This window comes from Camelus bactrianus, chromosome 12 (assembly GCF_048773025.1).
Source record: "Camelus bactrianus isolate YW-2024 breed Bactrian camel chromosome 12, ASM4877302v1, whole genome shotgun sequence".
Classification (NCBI taxonomy): domain Eukaryota; kingdom Metazoa; phylum Chordata; class Mammalia; order Artiodactyla; family Camelidae; genus Camelus; species Camelus bactrianus.
The window spans coordinates 64,923,549-64,947,155 of NC_133550.1; the positions used below are offsets into that span (position 1 = coordinate 64,923,549).

The 23,607-nt window shown below is 44.8% G+C and overlaps 1 protein-coding gene across 1 annotated transcript in view; it reads right to left on the reverse strand.

Annotated features, from left to right (window-relative positions):
- ARFGAP3 (ARF GTPase activating protein 3) overlaps nt 1-23,607 on the reverse strand; it is a 46,232-nt gene that overhangs the window by 5,308 nt on the left and 17,317 nt on the right. The window contains exons 7-14 of the mRNA XM_010960196.3: nt 21,195-21,254; nt 19,530-19,576; nt 18,801-18,943; nt 15,533-15,661; nt 14,654-14,776; nt 9,471-9,602; nt 4,666-4,789; nt 3,613-3,703 (exon numbers count right to left, since the gene is read on the reverse strand). Of these exons, the coding sequence (XP_010958498.2) occupies nt 3,613-3,703; nt 4,666-4,789; nt 9,471-9,602; nt 14,654-14,776; nt 15,533-15,661; nt 18,801-18,943; nt 19,530-19,576; nt 21,195-21,254 (849 nt within the window). The remainder of the gene's footprint in view (nt 1-3,612; nt 3,704-4,665; nt 4,790-9,470; nt 9,603-14,653; nt 14,777-15,532; nt 15,662-18,800; nt 18,944-19,529; nt 19,577-21,194; nt 21,255-23,607) is intronic.

Consider the following 23,607-nt stretch of genomic DNA (forward strand, 5'->3'; position numbering starts at 1 on the left):
TGGGGATTCAGGCCCATAAGGCCACCTCCCACTTGGAGCTTCCACGGCCACCACATAGGGAAGGAAACAAGAACTTGCACACTGGCTTTTAAAGCTCCAGCTGGAAGAGGAACACAGGGCCTGTGCACCTGTCACTGGCCACGTGGCATCAGAGTTGGTGGAAAGTACATCCTCGTCTGTGTTGGAAGAGGAGCTGGCGCGGTGGGGACCATGGTTCCAGCGCTCAGCCTGATGGAGGGGCCCACTGACCAGTGCCCCGGCTCCGGGAGCTCAGCGGGTGCCCCAGTTCATTCATTACCCATCCATTCACTCCCTCAGCTCCCCCAAGGGCTTCCTCTGCATCAGGCACTGCTGGGCACACAGGGTCCAGAGGTGAGAAGGGACAGGTCCCACCCTTGAAGGGCTCAGGTCCAGTCTGAGGAGACGGTCATTAGACGGCATCACGCCCACTGGATGGAGCAGAAGGGCGGTGGCAGTGCGCAAAGGGAACCTAACCTGGTAAACAGTAAGATATGAGCCTGGAAAGGCCAACAGGGGCCACAGTCCGGCAAAGTGGAGCCGGCGGAGGAGCTGCACTCCAGCCTGGGGGGAGGATTTAAAACTCAGGACGACTGGGCTGGGCTTTGAAAGATCGCCTGCGGAGGTGGGCTCAGTGGGAGCCCAGCCCGGAGGCAGGAGGAGGGCCTGGCCTGAGGGAGGGCCAGAGCGCCCAGTGAGGACGCTGGCAGAGCCTGGGACAACCCCCAGGTGTTCAAACACTGAGTTTAACAGAACATCATGTACCAACGTCCCTGAAATGGAACAAACCAAAAGAAGGAGGGTTTCCAAGATGACACGAATGACAAGCGTAACGTGGAACCAAAGTGCTGCCGTGGCTGCCTTTCTCGGGCTCAGACTGATGAGACGGCGTCTGTGTGACTGAGCCTGGTTGGAGATGCCACCACACAGCTGTGACGTGTGACAAACACACGCAGCAAATAACCAAACAACACTGCCTGACGGCACACTGAGGTCAGTGCTTTGGAGGCCTCATTCCTGGACTCTGGGCCAGAGCAGTGAGGAAAGGAGAGCGTGGCCAGGTGCCTTGAGGGGCCCTCGAGATCCAGGGACAACAGCAAATAGGCCATGGAGCCCCCACGATGCTGGGGCAGTGAGGGTGGAGCCCGAACAGGGGCATCTACAGCATCCTGGCTTTTCTGGGTGAGCATGGTCTGATCCTAATGACCAGAGTGGTTTTCCGGAAAGAAATACACCGAGAGGGGAGCTGGGGTTTAAGCTTCTCTGTTCCAATATTGCTCTCACAAAGCTACCTCTGCTCTGTCACCTGGCACCCTCTGAGGCAGTACCCAGTACTCACTGTTTCTCAGTCCCTCCCCACAAGACCCTGAAAGGGTATGGCCCTTGAGAAAGGCACGGTTGAACTCTCCCCCAGGAAGGATTTCACTTCATCAGGGGGCATTTCTGATTTGGAACCATCCTTCCCCCAACCCCAAAGAAATTATAAAGGTATCCCATGATCTGCCCAGTGGCATTGATACGGCACAGATGGGGAAACATTCTCAGATAAGGGATACAGAATACTCTCCTACAACCGGCTTTTGCTCTTTGCTGAAAAGGACTCTAAATAAAATGTAAATATTTAATGAGAGTTGTTCAATGCTCTTACATTTAGAGCAGTTATTAAAGGCATCTGATGAGAGATGCAGATGGAGGGTAATCGTGGTCTGAACCATCCGGGCTTGGAATGGAGGTGCTGTGAGCAGCAGAACACGGGCCAGCTGGGGAGGGGCTGAGGGCCCTGGGTGGCCTCACACCCCAGGGTGTCCTGGATCAGCCTCGCACACCAGGGTGTCCTTATCCAGGACAGGAGCTTGTCTGGGACCCATATAGGGAAAAAAAAAATTAATGGATCTTTGTTCTCTGAAAGAGGGCAGGAAGGTAAACACAGGCAGCGGCAACCTCCTTTAACAATTGGAAAGGCCACTTGCTTAACCTCTAAGAGGTTTTTTTTAAACAAACAATAATGTGCCAGAGCGAAACTTCTAACAACTTGAATTACAAACACACACGTGGCAGGGGGTGAACCTGTTACGTTCTCTGGACTGACCTTCCCCCTGTGCCAGGGGACCCTGCGTGCAAGCGGGGTCGAGGTGGGGCTTCAGGGAGACCTCTGCAGGGGCTGAGCACCCCCTACTGGGCAGGTCACACAAGGGAGTCATCCTGACAGGAGGTCAGGACACTGAGAGTTCCAGATGAGAACACAAGTCCATGAGCCACATCTGCCCCCGCCCACCCCAGCGCAGGAAACACCCAGTCAGAAAGCCGCCCCTCCTGCTCGAGGCCTGAGGGCGAAGCACGGGATGCTCCTGGCCCAGAGGGCAGCACCCAGCACTGGCCCTGGGCCCCGCCTGTGGCTAGAAAGCTCCCTCTCACTGTGGCACCCAAGGGCCACGTGTGTCTTGCAATGTCCCCCAAACTCCAACACAGACAGCCCCAACCCCTTGGGCTGATCCCGTGACCTGCTCTGTTGACGCTGCTTCTGTCTGGGCTCAGAAAGCAGTTGTTCTTTGTGGCTGCAAGGCCAAGTGGCTGCGCATGTGGGTCACTCTAAGCCCAGGCCCAGCTCCTCCAGGGCTGCAAACAAGGAGAGGGAAGGTGGTCCTGGGCCTTGAAGGCCTTGGAGATCTAACCCCGTGGGCTCTCCTGCTGACAAGTGGGCTCCTGAAATGGCTGCAGAGGACCCTGCTCCTTTAGTGCCAGCTGTGACACAAGAGGGACCTCTGTCAGGACAACTTCCCCCTCCAGCAGGGGACGCTCAGCCCCTGTGGAGGGCTGCCTGCCCCTTTCCCCCTGTCCTGACTGAGGCTCGAGTGGGGCTGGAACATGGCTGCCCTACGGCTCAGGGACAGAGGCCCAAGCAGAGAGGGGCACGGTTCCAGGCATCCCTGACGGGCCTGTGCGATGAGGCTCACTCCTGGGGGCCCCCAGGCATCTCCTCATCGGGGTCTGGACCCTGCTCTCCACCTGCCCATTTCCTAAGCCCCACTGTGTCTCCCCAAGAAGGTGGAGGCTGGGGGAGTCACCTATTCTATCTGCTCTGCCTACCACTGCCATGTGCCAGACCCCTAGGTGGCACTTTACATAAAGCACCGCATTTATGCTTCAGTACAAGCTGGTGAGGTAGGTATTGTTCACCCACTATACAGAGGAGGAGACTGAGGCTAAAAGAGACCTGAAATACTCCAGGCGTCACAGTTAGGGTTGGGCAGTGTCACAGGAGCCCAGAGCTGTCACCTCCAGGGCTGTGACAGCACACCAATCAGACACCAGGTTCACACCATGCTCGGAAATGCCCAGCTATGACCATGTTTCAGGAGGATGACCTGCCAGGTAACTCTGGGGAGGCTGCTCACATTTCACGACTTAAGTCTCTTCACGAACGAAGACTGAAATAATAACTTCCACTCTGCCTGACTTACAGAGGTGATGAGCCATCAAATAATGGCTGCTAATAATCTTGGAAAAGTAAGAAGTCCTATCCAGAGACAACATATGCATGCCACAGGCGTGCCGGAGACCGACACTGTGAGCCCCCGCCACTGCCCCCATTACCTGCGGTCTGCTTCCTCTGCTCGTCGAACAGATCCGCTGAACTGATGGACGAACTTGCCGAAAGCCTCTCCAGACGAGCCCTGGTTTCATACTAGAGGGGACCAGGGAAAGGAAACATTAGGCTCCAAAAACCATGAGCAATTTTGCAAAGAATCACTAAGGAGCCACAACAGCCAGGCTGGGGGCTGGCATGATACTCGGGTTGTGAGCAGACAGATCAACAGGAATGCCAGGGCCAAGGACGGCCAGGGGTGCGGGCGAGAGTGACATCTCTGTCACGGTGCTCCTCTCACCCAGATGCCAGGAGGCCACTCCATGAAGCAAGCTCTCAACAGACATTATGCTATTTTGTAACTGAACTTGAATGTTGTCAACTTTAAAACAAGGCACATATTAGGGGGTGGAGAATAGGCAAGTGGCAACTCTGAAGACTCTCAAAGTGCTTGTGGAGGTTCTACAGCCACAAAACAAAATCAGTTCACCTCAGATTCTCTATACTGTGCCGGAAGCCTGGTGATGACACGTATCTCTAAGAGTTTTGCATGAGCACGCTAGTGCTTCTGCATTAGGAGGAAAACTTACAGCTCTCCATCTCCATTTGAGTCTTACTGCTTAGCCGGGCTCCACTAAGATACGCTCATTAACATTTCTGAGAAAAGAGGCAACTACTGAAAAGAAATTGATCCACCTTCAAGAAATATATCTATATACTTCATTTAACTACGGTCACAAAACTACAAGGAAAATTTCAGCTGTATCAAAAATTGCCTGAAATTTATTCAGAAGATATTGAATGGATTCAGAACACTGAGAAAGGAATAAGAGAACATGAGACATAGTCCCCACCTTCCAATCACTCCTCTAGCTGGAGCAGCAAAGTGGGGTGAATAGTCAGTAGGACCTGGGTGTGAGGCTTGGCTCCACACTTGGGGCCAGGGGTCCCCTGCAGCCTGAGTCCGTCTCACTCAGCATCCAGCACCTCCTCCCTACCTCCCTCAGCCCTGCTTGCTTCCTGCTCCGTGGGGCCCCCACGGAAACCCTCTGGACACTTACATCAGCTTGGGCTTGTCTTCCAAAGTACATATCTGAGGAAATGGCTTTGACATTGCCAAACTTCTTCTGGGCCTCATCTGTATTTTCAACTGGCTCATAGTCTGGCTTGCGGCGAGCAGTAGGTCTACAGTTAGAAACAGCCGAGACAGAAATGACATCAGTAAGACAGCGGGACAGGAGTTTCCTCCCATCATCCCCCTGTAGAGAACACTGGTTTTGACAATCAGCCACAGTGGAGAATGCCCCTGTGGGAGTCCAGGAGTCCGGCAGAGAGGTTCCAGCACTGTAGGAGCAAAAAATCCAAGACTGGATGCATTAATCAGGCTAAGAGGAACAGTTTCACTCCTCCTCCAGGGCAGCACAGCTCAGTGCCAAGAGAGATCCACCTGGCCTGCAATTTCTCCCGTGGGTGAGCGGGTGCCCGGTTTCCCCAGGTGTGTGGGACACTGCCAAGGATGCCCACTTCTTTCTCATCCCACCCAGAATACTGAGGTGATCTGCACAGCTTAGGGGCTGGGAGAGGCTGGAAGCACAGCAGCCAGCGCTCGGAACTCATTAAAGGCACGCGGATTCTACTAACCACTTCCTGGACTCCACTGGGTACACTTTGCCTGTGGAGCCCCCAGCTGGCCCATGGGTGCCCTCCAATGCTCTGCATGCCTCACACATGCACAGCCCCCATAGCCGGCTCCCTGCACATGCCCCCACAGATGGTAAGTGCAAGCCTTTGCAGACAGCTAGTGAGCATGTGCAGAAAGCCAACCTGACTCTGTGGAGTTGGCAGAAAGCACACAAACTTGAGCATTTCAGGGCACCATCCTAGGGAAAGCAAGCAGGAGGCTCTCAGCACCTGGCCCTGCTTTGTGGGATTGAGGGAAGACATACCATCTTAAGAATTCACCCTCCCCCCAAAATACTAAGAAGTGTGGAGTGAGTGCATCCATAGAAAATGTCTGAGACAGCCTCAGCATCTCTGGCAGGGCTCACTATTGAAAGTATTTCTCAAAGCCAGGCAGTAAAGACTGGAGGAGGGGACTGCCCCTTAAAATGCAAAGACAGCAACACAAGACTCCAAGGAACATGAAAAATCAAGGAAACATGATACCACAAAGGGAAGCGATAATTTTCCACTAATTGACCCCAAAGAATTGCCTGACAAAAAATTCAGAATTATTGTTTTAAGGAAGCTCATCAACCTACAAGAACACAGATGGACAACTCAGTGAAATCAGGAACAGAATACACAGACAAAATGAGACGTTCAACATAGAGACAGAAAAAAATAAATAAATAAAAGAACCAAACAGAAACTCCGGAGCTAAAGAATACAATGAAGAAATGAAAAGATGCAATAGAACACATCAACAACAGACTTAATCAAGCAGAAGAAAGAATCTGTGAACTTGCAGACAAGCCATTTGAAATTATCTGGTAAGAGGAGAAATAAGAAAAGAAAAGAAAAACAGTGAAGCAGCCTATGTGAAAGAAAGAAAACAATTACACATTATGGGATTCCCAGAAGGAGAAGAGAGGAAGAAAGGGGCAGAAAGCTTATTTAAAGAAACAGTAGCTGAAAACTTCCTAAATCTGAAGAGAGACATGGACATCCAGGTACAGGAAACTCATAGGTCCCTAGACAGTTTCAACCTAAAGAAGTCTTCACCAAGACACATATAACGAAACTGTCAAAAATCAAAGGCAAAGAGAATTTTGATAGCAGCAAGAAAAAGAAATGCATTCCATATGATGGAACCCCTGTAAGGCTATAAGTAGATTTCTCAGCAGAAACCTTGCAGGCCAGAAGATAGTGGGATGATATATTCAAAGTGCTGGAAACACAAAAACAAAAACAACTGCCAGCCACCAGCCTTGTCTTATAGGAAATGCTACAAGGATTTCTTCAAGCTGAAATGAAAGGATGCTAATTAGTAACACGAAAGCACACGAAAGTATAAAACTCACTGGTAAAGGTTAAGTATGTAATCAAACTCAGAATACTCTAATTCTGTAACAGAGTTGTTAAATCACTTAAATCTAGTATAAAGGTTAAAAGACAAAAGTGGTAAAAATAACTATAGCTACAATGATCTGTTAGTGGACACACGACATAAACATGTAAATTATGACATCAGGGACATCAAATTCAGGGGAGAAGAGTTAAAGAGTAGAGTTTTGAATGCAATCTAAGTTAAGCTGTCATCAGCTTAAAACACACTGCTGTAACTGTAAGGTGTTTCATGTAAGCCTCATGGTAACCACAAGGCAAGAACCTATAGTGGATCCACTGTGGAAAATCATCAAATCACGAAGGAAGACAGCAAGAGAGGAAGAAAGGATCAGAAGGACTACAGAACAGCCAGACAACAGTGACTGAGAGAGCAGCAGTACATCCTTACCCATCAGCAATTACTTTAAATATAAATAGATTAAATTCTCCAATCAAGACACAGTATCTGAACAGATTAAAAAAAATAAACAAGATACAACTACATGCTGCCTATGAGAGACTCACTTCAGCTTTAGGGCTAAGAGTGAAGAGATGGAAAAAGATATTCCACATAAATGGAAACCAAAACATGTGTGTATCAGCCAAAACAGATTTTAAGTCACAAACTGTGACAAAGACAAAAGTCATTACAGAATGATTAGGGGGTCAATTTATCAAAAGGATATAACAATTGTAAACATTTATGCACCCAACACAGGAGCACCCAAATATTAAGCAAATATTAACAGATCCAAAGGGAGAAAATGTGCTGCAGCAGTAACAGGGGACTTCAATGCCCGACTTTCAACAGTGGGCAGATCACCCAGAGAGAAAGTCAATACGGAAAACTGGACTTGAACCAAATGGATCAGCAGACACATTCAGTGCATTCCATCCAACAGCAGCAGAGCACATTCTCAAGTGCACTGAGAACATTCTCCAGGATAAATCAGATGCTAGGTCACAAACAAATCTGAAGCATGTTAGGTCTTAGCAAATGTAAGAAGGCTGAAATCACAGTAAGTGTCTTTTCCAACCACAATGGTACGGAAATAGGAACCGACAGCAGGAGGAAAAGCGGCAAGTTCACAAGCATGAAATTCAGCAGCGCACTCGCGGGCAGCTGAAGGGCCAAAGCGGAAATCGAAAGGGAAACCAAAGGACATCTTAAAACAAATGAAAATGGAAGCACTTAAGAGATACAGCAAAAGCAGTTCTAAGAGGGAACTTTACGGCCAACAGGCACATGAAATGGGGCTCAACATCACTAATCATCAGATAAATGCAAATCAAAAGCCCAATGAGATATTACCTCACACCCATTAAAATGGCTATTATCAAAAAACCCACAAAAAACAAGAGATAAGTGTTGGTGAGGACTGGAGAAAAGGGAACCTTTGTACACCACTGGTGGGAATGGAAATTAGTACAGCCATATGGAAAACAGTACAGAGGTTTGCCAAAAAAATAAAAATAGAGCTACCATATGATCCAGTAATCCCACTTCTGGGTATATATCCGAAGGAAACAAAATCAGTATCTTGAAGAGATCTCTGCACTCCTATGTTCATGGCCGCATTATTCACAGCAGCCACAATATGGAAACAACCTAAGTGCCTATCGGTGGTGAATGGATAAAGAAAATTTGATATATATACATTCATACATACATATACAACGGAATAATATTCTGCTACAAGAAAGGAGGAAACCCTGCCACCTGCGACAGCACGGATGAGACTGGAGGGCACTGCACTACAGGAAGCCAGACAGAGGAAGACAAACATTGTATGTCCTCACTTATAAGTGGAATCTAAAAATTTTTTAAAAGTTGAACTCAGAGAAACAGAGAGTAGACTGGTGGTTCCAAGGGGCTGGGGGGTAGAGGAAATGGGCAGATGTTGGTCAAAGGGAACAAACGTTCATTTATCAGATGAATGAGTTCTGGGGATCTAAGGTACAGCCTGGTGACCACAGTCAATGATCCTGTAGTGCATACTCGAGCTGTCGGAAGAGAGTAGATCTTAAGGGTTCTCAGCACAAAAAAACAAAAGCCAACAAACAAAAATAGCCAAAATAGATTAAACTGATTTGAGGTAAGGCAAATGCATTTCTCATTTATAATGTATGCACATGCCATTTTACTTTTTAAAAAGCAACAGCAGGAGTCTTGTAAAAGGATTTCAGGCCACTTTAAAAAGCCTGAAATTTTTAATTAAAAAAGTGAATAAATATCCAAACCACACAACATTTGAAGGAATTTTCCCATTTAAAATAGGCCTGTTACTTCACTCTGCAGGTCCATGGACCAATTAGTAAATGGTGAACACGTTGTGATGCGTGTAAGACACTGCTCCACAGGAGGCAGGACACAAAATGAGGAGGATGACGGAATATTCCAGTTACCCAGGACAATCGCAGGTTACACCTGTTGTCCCAACGTATGGGCAGTGTCCCCTGCACTCTCAGAGGGTGGGACAATGCTTTACACAGTCCTCCATCATAATCACCAAATACTGGAGACGGTTCTCCGAAAGGTAGATAGATAAACAGACTCCAAGTTACAGAGGAATGAGCGCAGCGAGCTGAGGAGTCTCGCGTGCGCTCAGAGGAGCCAGAGGAGCCCGCCCCACGAGGCCAGGCACCGCGCGACTCCAACTACATGACATTCTGGGAAAGGCAAACAGTGAGGTCAGAAAACAGACCAGGGCGCGAACAATACTCTTGGAGGAGTAGAACATGGTCACTCACTGGTCCTGGAGAACCCCCTAGGGACGCACAGACTCCCCATCCACAGCCCCATGGCCCTGGCTCCTACCTGTCTGCACAGCCTGTGGTTTTCAGAACTGTGTCCGTGTCTCTGATGGCCTCTTTTTTCCAATAGGAATCTGAACTGTCATCCCAGCTAGAGAAAGAACTGCTCCTTAACTCCACTGGCTCATCGAAGTACCTGTGAGAGAGAGCGTGACAGTGACTCTGCAGGACCTTACTGATGTCCACCCACATCCGGGATGCGGGTACTGCACTTCCCCGCCCCCCTGAAGTTGGGGGCAGACATATGATCTGGCCAACGTAACGGGAGCAGACACAAGGCAAGTCACTTCCAAGTCCTTTCAAGTGCCCAGTCCTCCCTCCCCTTGCCTCCTGGAAGAGGTCGTGTTTCCCAGGTGCTGCAGCCTCGGGCAGGTGAAACTGCCATCCATCTGGACAGTCAAGGTGCCACCAGAAGGACAGGCAATCTGGCAAATCGCCTGCACCCTCAGCTGACTTTGGTGAACAGGATATAAGCCATCGCTGTGTTAAGCCTTTAAGATGGTGGGGGGACACTTATCGCTGCTGCATAACCTAGCCTATCCCAACAGCACATGACATCTTCGAGCGTCACCCATTACAGGTTACTCAGTCATAAATAATGCTGTGGGGCCTGGAGAACTGTCCCCACCTGAGGAGCTTCTTGTTGGCAGTCCTGCCCCGTTAGCCACAGTGTAAGGCACCACTCCTAACAGTAGCTACCACTTAGTGTAAGTGGTGCTTATCAGCCTCCTCCTGGACTCAGACACAGAGCTCCGGTTGCTGGTCCCTGGACCAGCCTGCAGATGCTCACTCAGCCTAGAGCTTGAGGTGAACTTGGTCAAAGCATCTCAGGGGAGAAGCTGGCCTTCTGGGCGGTTTACACTTTCATTAGCTGAGCACCACTGAGCAGGACATTGCTCAGAGAGCAGAACTCAGTGGCAGCTTTTGGTCTTGTGAGGCAGGAGGAAAAAAACCTTGACCAAGAGCAGCAGGGTTTGCCTGGAACGGGACAGAGACTGACGGGCGAGGCAGATGTGCCAGAGCCCTAATAGCAAGAGCCATCTCAGAATTCATGTCAACTTAGGATGGAGAAGGCCCGGCCAGACATGCACTCCTTATGAAGACGGTTCGAGAGGTTCAGAAGAGAGAGGCAGATTCCAGATTCCGATGTTCAGGTCTTAGGAAAGGAAAAATGATGGAGGAGAAGGTGGAGGCTTTCAAAAGTGTCACCGGGCTTTCTGCAGAGATTAAGAACAGAGGTACACAGGAAACAAGGTGAGCACCAAGCTCCGAGGCCACGAGGAGGTCACATTCAAAGATGGAAGGCCTGGGCTGTCAGGGGGGCTCGTGATCAAAGGTGGACACAGGAAGGTGGCAGGAAGCTGTAAGAATAGGCCAGGGACCCAGATGAGCTAAGACTGGGGGGTTGGGAATAAGAATAAATACACTTTTTTTTTTCTCGCAGGAAAACAAAGGGGGATGGATAAACTTGTTGGAAGCAGATGGCATGACTCTATATGGATAATAGAAAAAAACCAGAATTTCCAAATGTGGTTTCTGCCTTCTCTGGTGAGGAGGTCATTAGGAACAAATCTTGTTACGCTAGCCTTCTCTCCCCAAGAAGGGAAACAGGCAGTGTTCAAAGTACATCTGGATTCCAGCTAGAAAATGACCAGGCTCTCCGGGGGCTGACCGGTGGATGAGCCCTGAGCCACAGGCTCTGCTTGGAGGAAAAGAGACGAACAAGCCCTGTGCAGAGAAGAGACCAGGACAACAAAGAGGCTTGGGGTCACATCTGAGAACGAAGTTTTGAAGGATATGGCGCACATATTGGCCTGCAAAGCTACCTTCAAATATTTGAGGGACATATTTGTAAGGGCCCAAGTGGAAGAACCAAGACCAGTTCTATGAGGAATTTTAAAACTACTTAATAAGCACCTATGAGGGCTCAGGGACTCCTCCACTGGGTGAGGACGTGTGGCAAGGAGACATACCCAGTCCCTGCTCACGTGGGGATGGCTGATCTCAGCTCAGAAACCCAAGGAGACGCGTAAGCATAAGACAGCGCTTCCCCCGGAGCTGCCCGTGGACTGAACGGCTGCCTCAGGGAGGAGGAGTGAGAGGGGGCTGCGTGGTCCCCCGGAGGGCTCTGGCGGGGGCAAGCACTGGACAGGGGTGAGTCGAACTTCCTGGCTCTTCACAACTTGGAGGTACTGGGACTCAGGGTTTTTCCAATTTACTATCACTCTAAGGAAATATTCTTCATTCATATAAGCCAAAGGGTTTATCCTGGAATGTAGGGGCAACAGAATTTTTTATTTTTTCTTAATGATTGGGCAATTCAAAAATCAGGAGAGAGAAAGCCATTCTGTTAGGGTCCTGCTGATTAGCAGGAGCCCGTTACACAGGGTTCTCTGGGCTGCCGCGGGGTGGGGAGGGGGCGGGGAGGGCGTGGGTGCTCTTCCCCCCATTCACCCAGAGAGGCTCTCTGCTCTCACACCTTGTGGGAAGGACACAGCAGCTCACTGCGGAGCAGGCAGATGCCCAGCCAGGCCTCCAGACGCCCATGGGAAGGATGCGGTGAGGGTAGGGTGAGGATGGCTGTGGGGCACCTGCCTTTGCTCAGAAACACAACAGCTGACCTGGCTCTCTACATCTTTATTGACTTTTTTATGTTGCGATTTCTGGATCCTAGTCCTTAATGCTTTTCACTTTTATTTTCGCCCTCCCACTCTGTCTTCATCCAACCCTGAAGACATTCCTTGCAATCTCTTGCTAAGAGCACCCTGATATCACGTATCTGATTCATAGCTACAGACAACTGTGTATTCCCCACACCGGCTTTATAAGGCTGAACAAATTGTTCTAGTTTCATTATTTTGTACTACATATATAATTGCATTGTTTACATCCTGGAAATAATGGAACTCAATAACAACAACAACAACAAACCCCAAAGATATGGTTGATCTTATTTTTAACAGAAACAGCACTCTTTCATAATTCATAATATTCAATTTCTAATGGGCTAATGAATAATTTGGAAGCCATGAGAGCTCTTCGTGGTATATGCCTGCTTCCCGAGTCCACATTCATTTTACTTCATTTGTCAAAGTGAGTATTGTTCTGCCAACAGCGGTTACGACCCAGGAGGACCATCAGAGGCGTCTGCGTCCCTATCAGACAACCGCAGGTGAGGATAAATGACGCACCAGGGTCTCTGGCAGGAACCCGGTGTGTGTGGTCAACGTAAAAACTGCCACCTGCAATCTGGCTTCAAACCATAAATAATTATTTCATAGCAACAAAGGCCTCGAGGGCGAACTCCTCCGACGGAGCTTTGGGGGCGGGAGTCTCCCGACAGGCAGGTGAGGTCCCCCCGGAGCCTGTCAGGGGCCTGGGGCGGGCGAGACGCACGGCCCGTCCTCACTGCAGCGGCCTCTCCTTCCAGCTCAGGGGTCGCAAAGCAGTAGCGATGGGACTTCCAACTTCCTCCCTCTACTCTCCTAAGCTCTCAGCTGCAGGAGTTGTGACGAATGAGCACCAAAATCATCAAAAAGGTTCTGTGGAGAAGCCAAGCAGGCGAGGGCAGACCCTGCACCACCAGGCGTTTCCTCCACCCAGACTCATCCCTTCACCGCGGGCGCACCTCTCAGGTGACCTGACACGCATGCAGCCTTCAAATCAAGTTAGACATCTAATTTTATCCTGAAGAAAATGAATTTAAATATTTTAAAAGGCATGATTTGGGAGTCACCTCTAAGGGACCTGAAACCTGCAGCGTTACACAGGTTACTGATGAGAGGGGAGCATACAGCCATCTCTGCCCCTGAGAGCACTGACGGGGAGCGCCTCTCAACCACTGACCTTTTTCGGTAAAATATTTGGATTGAAATAATGTGAAGCTAGGCTAGGAGAATGGTTTAAGGATAATTCTCTGTATTACAACTCCTTACCTTCGAACTTTGATAGGAGAATATATAATTTCACGATTAGAATCTAATTAAATAGTTAACATGTATTTGTATCTGCTTTGTATATGAAAATGTTTCAAGCCTGTATAATTATCAGGTAACAGTGAGGCCCTTTGGGATGTGAGTGATGGTGTCTCTTGTAAGGACCGCCCGTTTACTGACAGGCACACATTCAATTTTCTTAAACTGCAAATTTGCAGGTGGCCTTCAATGTGGTTAACTTAAGTATCTAACAATAGTAATGAAACATTTAGACTGAGTCACATGTCTCTTGAACTGAGTTTCGATATAATAACAGCTGAACATGACGTGAATCATACATAGTCAAGCACTATTCCGAAAGCTCTGTATGGTTTAACTCACTTAACCCGCACACAGCCCTGTGAGGTTGATACTGCTGGTGTCCCTGACTTACAGAGGAGGAAGCTGCCGCACAGAGAGGCTGAACAGCTGGGCCAAGGTCACACAGTCACTAAGTGGCACAGCCAGGCTTCAAATCCAGGCCACTCTCACGTGCCCTCCTCAGCTGGTGCCCACCCCTGAGATCCCAGGCTTACTGGGAGCCCGTTTAGCAGGCCTCTCCCTGTGCTGGTCAGGTTCTTGGAGGAACCGCATGGACTGAGTCGATTCAAGTTTAAACTTGTTCTCCAGCCCCTGCTGGCAGCTTGAACCTGAACCACGGCCCCTCCATGGTCAGCTTCACACTGGGGTTAGACAACTTGTCCCTGCTGGACAGTGAGCGCTGAGGGACAGGGACTTGGCTTATCCTGGACCCCCTCCCTCAGAGAGCAACAACGTTTTCCATTCATAAATTCGCACACACAAACAGCATTTATTTAATATTCTATTCAGCCAGTTGGAGACTCCAGAAGCTGGTATTCTGAAACAAAAGAATATGCTGAAGGTGGAGTCGTGAAATATTCTAACTAAACAGCGTATGCCTTTGGGATTTTGTGTATTTCTTCCACTTCACATTTTAGATAAACACAACTTCTCCGCCTCTAATTTTAACTCTTGGTTGCTGATTTTATTACCATTTTACTATCAGCAAACATCATTCACCGAAGAATGCTTCCCCAATTTTTTTCCAAAGGGCATACTTGACTCCAGCCAAAGCTTTAAAAACAATGAAGTAAACTGATTTGTATTCGTTCCTAACGTAAATAAACTAGTAAGTCCATACCCATCACTGCTTTCAAAACAACACTTCAAGGATGTTTTTTTAACAGATTACCTTGAGCTGGAAGTAAAATAGGAGTCATCACTGTCATCACTATACTTTTTTCTCGGTTTTGCTGTGATTGGCGTCTCCTGTTCAATGGTCTGCATGTCGGAAGTCACTGAATGTGAAATACCACTTGAGAAAGTCGAGAATAAAATGGAACAAAATACGTTAGTTCACGGAGACACTTGTGTTCACCAAAGAATGAATGTTTTAATCTATACTCTCCATAAAAATATACTTATTAGTGTGGTTGAAAACATGAGCAATAAGAAAAAAATTTTTTTCTGGTATAATCATTGAAAAATACTGGACCTTGGTGAGGACTGTAACTGATTATACAAAATACAGTCATATATATCAGTTATGTTTGTGGCATCCACTTAATGATAAGTCAGAATTATTTCCTTTTATCTAAGAATCAGATCTGGAATTTTTCATGTTATAGTGAACACAGTCATCCCTCAGTATCCAAGGGGGGTTGGTTCCAGGACCCCAGCAGACACAAAAATCCGCTGCACTACTTTGCACTTTAAGTCATCTCTAGATTACCAATAATACCTAATACAATGTAAATGCTACGGACATAATTGTAAACACGATGAAAATACTAATGTAAACAGTCGCCCTTAGTGCTGTATGCGCAGCAAATTCAAGTTTTGCTTTTTGGAACCTTCTGGAATCCCCCCCCCCACCCAATAGTTTTGATCCACAGTTGGTTGAATCAGCAAATGCAGAACCCATGGATTCAGAGGGTGGAGAGCAGAGAACAACTGAAGAAACGGAATAATGAGAAAATACTTCTGAACTTGGAATTAACAAGGAAAAATTCGTTCATGATTAGCAAACTGGTTTAAATTCTTAAGTCCAAGAAAGCAGAGTCTTACATACCTTCTGCAGTTTCCAAATCCCATGCCAAGTCTCTCTGATTCTACCTTTTTTTTGCCACTCATGTTCATCTTTTCATCTTTCTTCATCTGAATTTCAAGATCCTTATAAGCTAATCGTAACGATGAAACACTGCCAGAAAAACCAAATGTTCCTTAATTTAGCTTTAATTCTGTGTTCTTAAGTTAAAATACTAAGAATATTACACATGTCACTCATACTTCTGGCTTTCTGCTTCCTTCCATGATGAACAATTATGAAGGCAAGTTGGCATTTTTTCCCTAAAGTTCTTTTATGAGTAGATGCTCAGGAGAATTTGAATGAGTTTACAGCCACTTTTTGGATGCAACTGAACCTACGTTACTGTTTTGGTTTATATTGCCTATAATCAGATAATAATAATTCATGCTACCTATTATAGAGTACACAGAAGTTATTTCTATACAGGATAGTAAGGAGCAGAATTTCTTACTTGGCCTAGTATTTTATCCCTTCCATGTCACATATCAAAAGTATTAGGTTAGTCTCACTGGTTTGCTTTGGTTAAAGATAAAATATACATAAATCTGACTTTAGAAATAGATAGATAAAGAAGATTACTTCATTGCAAAACGATTCTTCAGTTTACAAGAAAGTCTCCCTGAGGGTCTCCTTATGGACTCAGCCTCTGAGAGCATTTAAAATGGACTGGTCACTCCTCAGCTCCACCAGGCAGAGACACGTCCTCTATCTATCAAATATCTGTGACAAGTAATGCACCCGGGGGAGAGATGTGGCAAACACTGTCCTTTACCCTCAGATTTCTAAAAATGCTATAAGAACTTTATTTTTCTAAAGAAAAGCAGGCCTATATTAGCAATAAGAAGAGTATTTTATCATGTTAGCAAGATAGCAACAAAACTTCAGGACCTCGAAAAATGATACACCCACCTTATCAGGATTTCTAAGCCATCATCCATTTTGTAAAATTGTGTAAAATATCATGAACTCCTCATAGGACAGGCACTATATGAATCCCATTATAATATAAATACATTTCTCTATAGTAAGAGGGGATGACAACAGAATTTCTTACTAGGAAAAAATAATCTTGTTTTTGCTGTTTTGTTCCTTCGTGAGTCAAGCAGGATTTCTATTTTGTTTTAATCTAGCAGTTTGTTTTCTTTCCTATTATTCCTACAGATCAGGTAATGCAATATACCCACATTATTGCTTGGAAAATAAATGATACTCCTTCAAAGTATAATTTTTGGAGTAAAACAACAGATCTGTTTAAAATCATGAACAGATATACCTGTGGTAACAGAGTATCCCGAAAACGAATGAACAGGAATGAAAAAGTTCTACTGGAAACACATGAGATGGGGAAACCTTCCCTCTTGGGGTACCTGGCATGGGATTGGGTCTATCCCTTATTAAAAGGGTGTACTTTTATTTAATGATTTTATTTTGGGGGGAGGTAATTTAAGTTTTTGTATTTTGAGAGGACATGCTGGGGATTGAACCCAGGACCTTCCTGCATGCTAAGCATGTGCTCTACCACTTAAGCTATACCCTCCCCCTAAAAGTGTGCACTTTAACACCCAGGCCCTGGAAGCACTAATGGAATGAAGAAGTCCGGACTCCGTGCAGGGAGCCCTCCCAGCCCCGGCTCACAGGAGGGCTTGCAGACACTCAGGTCAAGTGCAGGGAGCAGCTCTGCCTCCTCTGACCAGCTGTGCACACAGACACCTCGGAGGATGGGCTGAGAAACCGCCACACGGGGAGGGTCAAGCTACTGCACTGAGAGCTGAGTTTCAGTCTGAGTAGACGAGAAACTGCTCCTGACAGCTAAGTGAATGCAAATAACTTTATTTACAGCCATTAGGAAACTGAACTTGCAGGAGACTAACAGAAAACACGGGCACCTTCTCTGAGCTGGCATGGCACCGGTTCGGGGAAACTGAGCTGTGGTGGGTCAGAGTGGGAGGGTGGCAGGGCGCGGAGGTGAAGCTGTTCTGAAGTTCCTAAATCAACTTCATATATACCCCCAGGATCTGCATCTTCGCTTTTGTGCTGTGTTAAACAGTCCTGATGGAAGATGCAAGTTAAGGGTGGTGGTGTTTCTACCATTAATACTCTAACTTCCATCCACCTGATGTGCAGGGAGGGAGCTGCTGCTTTCTGGATTCTATGTCTTTTGTTCGGATCAGGCAGGGATTTTAAACGTTCTCTGGGAAAATCTTATACATGAGCGACCTGGACAGAGTCCCCTTCCAAACACACTCAGATTTAACCTTCCCCCTTTTCCAGTGTCAAAAAACCCAGCTAATTTCAAAATGTAGACTAGATAAACAAGATTATACTGTATAGCACAGCAAAATATATACAAGATCTTGTGGTAGCTCACAGTGAAAAGAATGTGACAATGAATATACATATGTTCATGTATAACTGAAAAATTGTGCTCTACACTGTAATTTGACACAATATTGTAAAATGACTATAACTCAAAAAAAAAGTAAAAAAAACTCATCAGCAAAAAAAAAACCAAAAAAAAAAAAACCCAGCTAAGTCAAAGAAATTAGCGAAGAACTAGAAAAAAGTGAAGTCTGTGACAATTCAGTAAATTTTACAGAGCATTTCAAATCATACTTAACCTAAATACAGTTTAGTGCTGCCCCCTATGTTCTGTGAGTTAAATGATGATGAGAAATCAGCAACAATTTCATACAATATGTGGTTTTTGTGACCAGTTTCTTTGTTAGAATAAACTTTTCAGGATTCATCCATGCTATAGCATGCATCAGTACTTTATTCCTTTTTATGGCCAAATAATACTCCACTCTTTGTTTATCCATTCACTAGCTGATGGACACTGGGATTGTTTCTGCTTTCTGGCTATAGGGATTAATGTTCCTGTGAACACATGTACAAGTTTTTGTGCAGATGTGTGGGTGTATCTTTTAATTTCTCTGGGTATGTACTTAAGAGTGGAGTTGTTGAGTCACGTGGTAACTCTGTGTTTACAATCCCACCAGCAAAGCATGAGGACTCCAGTTTCTCTACCTGCCACACAACTTCAGCAGGAACTGATGGCTGCCCTCCCTCACCTAGTCTCTCCTGCCAATCCACACATCCCTGAGGTATCAGTTTTCATAGAACTAAATTCTGCAGTATCCTCCTCACACACATATGTAAAAATAAACAGCGTTTGGAAAGCAGATCTCGGAGTTCTTTAATTGACAGTTTTAGTCACTGGAAACGTATTACTCTGCTCAATCAAACTTACATTGATTCTTCCTTAGGTGCCGCCCTGGCCGGAAGGTCTTCCTGTTCCTTCATTTTATCTACAGCTTGGGCTTGTTTTTCAATTTCATTAAAGCACGTATTCGCCAGTTTCTGGGCTCCCAAACTTCCTTTTTTGGCCCCAAGCTAGAAGATATAGTATAAGATTACATTCTACCCCAACTGTTTGGAAACATTTCCAACAACAGCTAATGTGCACTGAGGGGTATTACTTCGTCCTCGAGACTCTATGAGATTGGCATTATCATCATCCCCAGGTGACAGATGAGGACCTGATGCTCTTGCCATTAAGTGACTCAGCCAAGATCACACGGCCAGCAAGTGACAGGGTCAGGATTCAAACCCCGAGCCAGCCTCCAGAGCAGGGGCTCTGAAAGGAACCACGGCATCTGAGCTCTAAACCGATGACAACCCCCCAAGTTGACCAGATGGCATCACTTTTAGAAACGTAAACATGACAGAAACTCCCAGGGAGCCTCTGCTGGCTTTTTCCAGATTTTTGTCATTGACAGAGAAATGTTAAACACTCATTCTAGAAAATCTTCACTAAGTATAACATTCACCACATTGAACAAAAAACCACTTTTCAGTGCAGAGCGACACATTATAATATGGCTCACAATAAATAAAAGTAACGTGACAAAGGTGGCTTTCTTGAGTGCATAAGCCAAGCTAGAGCTTGACTACCAGATATTTTATACATAATACTCACTCCTCGTTTAGCTTGATTTGGTTTCTTTTTTATGATAGAGGAAACTTCTGTGAAAAAATAAAAAGTAGAAAGTCAGACCAATGGAAATATATAATTTTTCTTTTAGTATATCTTTTAAAAAAATTCTAAGGTACTGTGTATTATTATTTAAGAGACTATAACGTTTTCCACATTAGTTTGTCATCCAAAAGACTCACATATACGGGTGTATTTTAGGTTAACAGAGCTTCACCAAAATGGAGTCCTCAGGATTTCCATGTAGCATCCAAACTCAGAGAGCAGAGAAGTAAAGAGCTTGAGCTCACCTCATTCATCATTTCCTCAGGAGCACTTCTTATGCATATTAGAATAAACTAGGGGAAGGATATAGCTCAGTGGTAGAGCATGTGCTTAGCATACACAGCATACACGAGGTCCTGGGTTCAATTCCCAGTACCTCCATTTAAATAAGTAAATAAATAAATAAATACCCTAATCCCCTCCTCCCATTAAAATAAAATAAATTGGAGGGAGAGTATAACTCAAGTGGTAGAGAGTATGCTTAGTATGCATGAGATCCTGGGTTCAATACCCAGTATCTCCTCTAAAAATAAATAAATGAATAAACCTAATTACCTACCCCCAAAGAAAAATAAAGAAAATTTAAAAATAGAACAAACTCTCCTATTAATCTCTACTCCTCAAAAACTTTCAAAATTATTTTAAAATACAAAGTTAGCCAGGCATTATGTACACAACTAAAGGTCAATGAAGGGCTTTCCTACCCAGACCTACATACGGACTTTATCTTATCATATTAACCAATGAGAAATATAAGACATTCCATTTTTTGGTAGCATTACTTTCTAAATTGCACAAAAATACGTGATGCTTTTAGGTAAGTTCTCTTAAAAATAGACTTCTGGGTAAATTTTAATCATAGATTATAGATCCTCTGTTTTTAGAATTATACTTAAGAGACCTAGTAAGAATAAAATCTTATTTTTTTCTTACAAAGATGAGAATATGCTTTAATAGGAAAAGATAGCATAAAACCACAAACAACCAGATTAAAATGTATAGTCCTAATGAGAGAATAACATCATTACATTTCAAGTGTAAAAAAGACATCCATGGAAATTTTCCTTTTCATCACTTTCTTTTAGATTTGTAGTATAAAGTCACGTAATCTGCTCCCAACCTCCTGCAAGTCTATTATTACATGATGAAAACACCTGGAACATTTCTAATACTTTAGTTATTTTTCACCAAAGCAACTGCTTTCCAATTAATGTAGTGTAATATACACTAACTTCAGGTTATAATTCCCTGATGATGAGAAATTAGAGATTAAGTTCACCTACGATAAAATCAGAAAGAGAAGGAAACGCTAAGATTTCTTGAGTGACTAGGAACAGTGTGGCTGCTCTGACTTCTGCTTGTGCTGGAAAGTAAACCAGCAAATCAAAAGCATCCACAGCAACTTCACTGGGTACACAGGTGGCTGCATTTCACAATCATCAACCTGGCTGAAGCAGAACAGCATTTTTCGCTTAAATAAATCTCATTAACAGATTACATGATGCCATATTATTCTGTAAGTTCTAGGCAGAAGGTAAAGACAGGATTCATTTTCCTTGATTAAATATCACTCTCTAAATCAGAATATAGGGTAATGCATATCACCTAAAGCAGCCTTTGCTGGTACATTAAGACCTTCCACGCTTGGTCCTTGTTCTGGTCCACCTGAAAGTTAAAAAATATTGATATTAATGTAGAAAACTGACTCATCAAACGTGCTTTTGAATATGTAATACATTCCATTTGCTCAGGACTGCATACCTTATCCAATTCCATCAATGGTTGCCTTTTTTCAAGCTCCATATTCTATCATTTTAAGAGTTTTGAATTAAAAGCCCATTAAAATAAAAGTGTATTTGGTATCCAGTTGCTTTGTAGAATAAAAATGTTACTGGTCTCCTTCACCAATATCATTTGGAATTCTACCTTATGATCTAGTGCTTTAAAGTAAGCTGTTTTGAGACACCTAGTACATATGTGGACCATACACCCAATATATATTAACATTTGGAAATTCTAATACTAATTATATCAATGATAAGACACCTAAATTTTCAGTTGGAAAGAAATCTGCTCTGTTTTCTAGTTTACCTAAAAAATGATCCTGGTTAGGAATTTCATCAAGCTTTTTTTCTTAATTTTAAATTTTATTCATTACTTTAAAAATGGATAAACAAAATGCAGTATATTTATGCAATAGCATATTATTTGGCCACAAAAAGAAAAGAAATATTGATACATGCTACAACATGGGTGAACCTTGAAAAAATTACACTCAGCACAAGAGGCAGTCACGAAAGATCACGTATTATGATTCCGCATATATGAAGTGTCCAGAAGAGGCAGATCCTTAGAGACAGAAAGCAGACTAGCGGCTGCCAGGGACTGGGGGCAGGGGCAGGGGCAGGGAGAGAGTGGGGAGTGACTGCTAATGGATAGTGGTTCCTTTTGGGGCTGCTGAAAATGCTAGGAAATTAGGTAGCAGTGATGGCAGCACAACCTTCTGAATATACTAAAACCCACAAAATTGTATACTGTAAAAGGGTGGACTTTATGGTGTGCAAATTATATCTCAATAAAGCTGTTATTTTTAAAATGGCAAGCCCAAATGGGGGGAGGGTATAGCTCAAATGGTAGAGCACATGCTTAGCATGCATGAGGTCCTGGGTTCAATCCCCAGTACCTCCTCCAAAAATAAACCTAACTACCTCCCCACCTCCCCAAATAAAATAATTAAATAATAAATGAATAAAAAAATACAAAAATATAAAATGTTTAAAAAAGTATTAAAAAAAAAAAAGGCAAGCCCAAGAGTGGTTTAGAGGAAACTCAAGTATTCTATTTTTATAAATCTGTGAAAAGGTAAACGTCAGTTAAGGCATTTAAATAGGCAAAGCAGGATGAGTGAGAAGATGACACTCTGTAGACAAAGAGCTGACAACACGTTTGTTAATGACCTGCTATGGGCCAGGAACTGCTCTGGGCGCTGGAGAGACAGCAGTGAACAAGAACACAGAAGTGGAGTATTTCAGGCCACATATTCTACTTGTTAAAACTCTTTTGTTCTCTCCTTTTCATTGTGTAATCCTGAAACTTACTCAAGACTGTGCCTTGTCACTCGATGCTAACAGATGAAATTCTAGGTTAAGCCTTGAGATAACAAGTCTCCCTAACTCTCCACTGCTTAGGAAAAATTCCAGAGGGAGAAGATAGAGGAAAGTTGTTGCAGGTGCAGAAGGAGATGGAATTCTAAACAACAAAACCTTTCAGGAGAAATTCTTCAGCTAAGAATGCAGATTCTAATAGATTTACAAGAATAAAATCTTGTTCTGTATTTAGTGATCTTAGTTTCTGTTAGTAAAACAAGCTGAGACATCTGGGCTTCAGAAGTTACTAGGACTTCCTGTGGCAGGTAACCTTCAATCTCAGAAGGCCTTTTATGCTAATAAGTTGTCATAGTAACAATATTCAAATTATCACCTGTACTTGCAGAGGGTACAAAGCCCACCTTTTCTCTAGTCAGAAGAGTGTCGGAATTGTTTTTTCTCTTCTCTCCTTTGGATAATGAGCAACTGATCAATAGCTCAGGGAGTTTCCTTAAGAAAAGTCTCTCTCTGGGGGAGTGCGCAGCCCAGGAAAGAGACACACGATGAACATGCAAGCTAACGGACATGGTGATTCCCAGAGCTGAGACGTGCTGCACAAGAGGAAGACAATATACATGAACGTGGCTGTGGCGGGACACACCTCTCTGAGGAGAGGACTCGGAGCTGGGACCAAAGAAGAGGCGGCCACGTGACCACCAGAGGCAAGATTTCCATTCCAAGTAAAAAAACAGAAAGCAAACAGAACCAAAGGGCCAGCACAGTGCAAGCCTAAGAAATAAAAAAACTGAACTCCACCGAGAAATGTGTAAACGTCTTCTCTGCAGGCATTTAGAGTCACATGCATAAAAAAAGAAATATGAAAGAAAACTCACTGGTTGCAAATCATACAAAAACCAGCCGTGTCGCGGTTG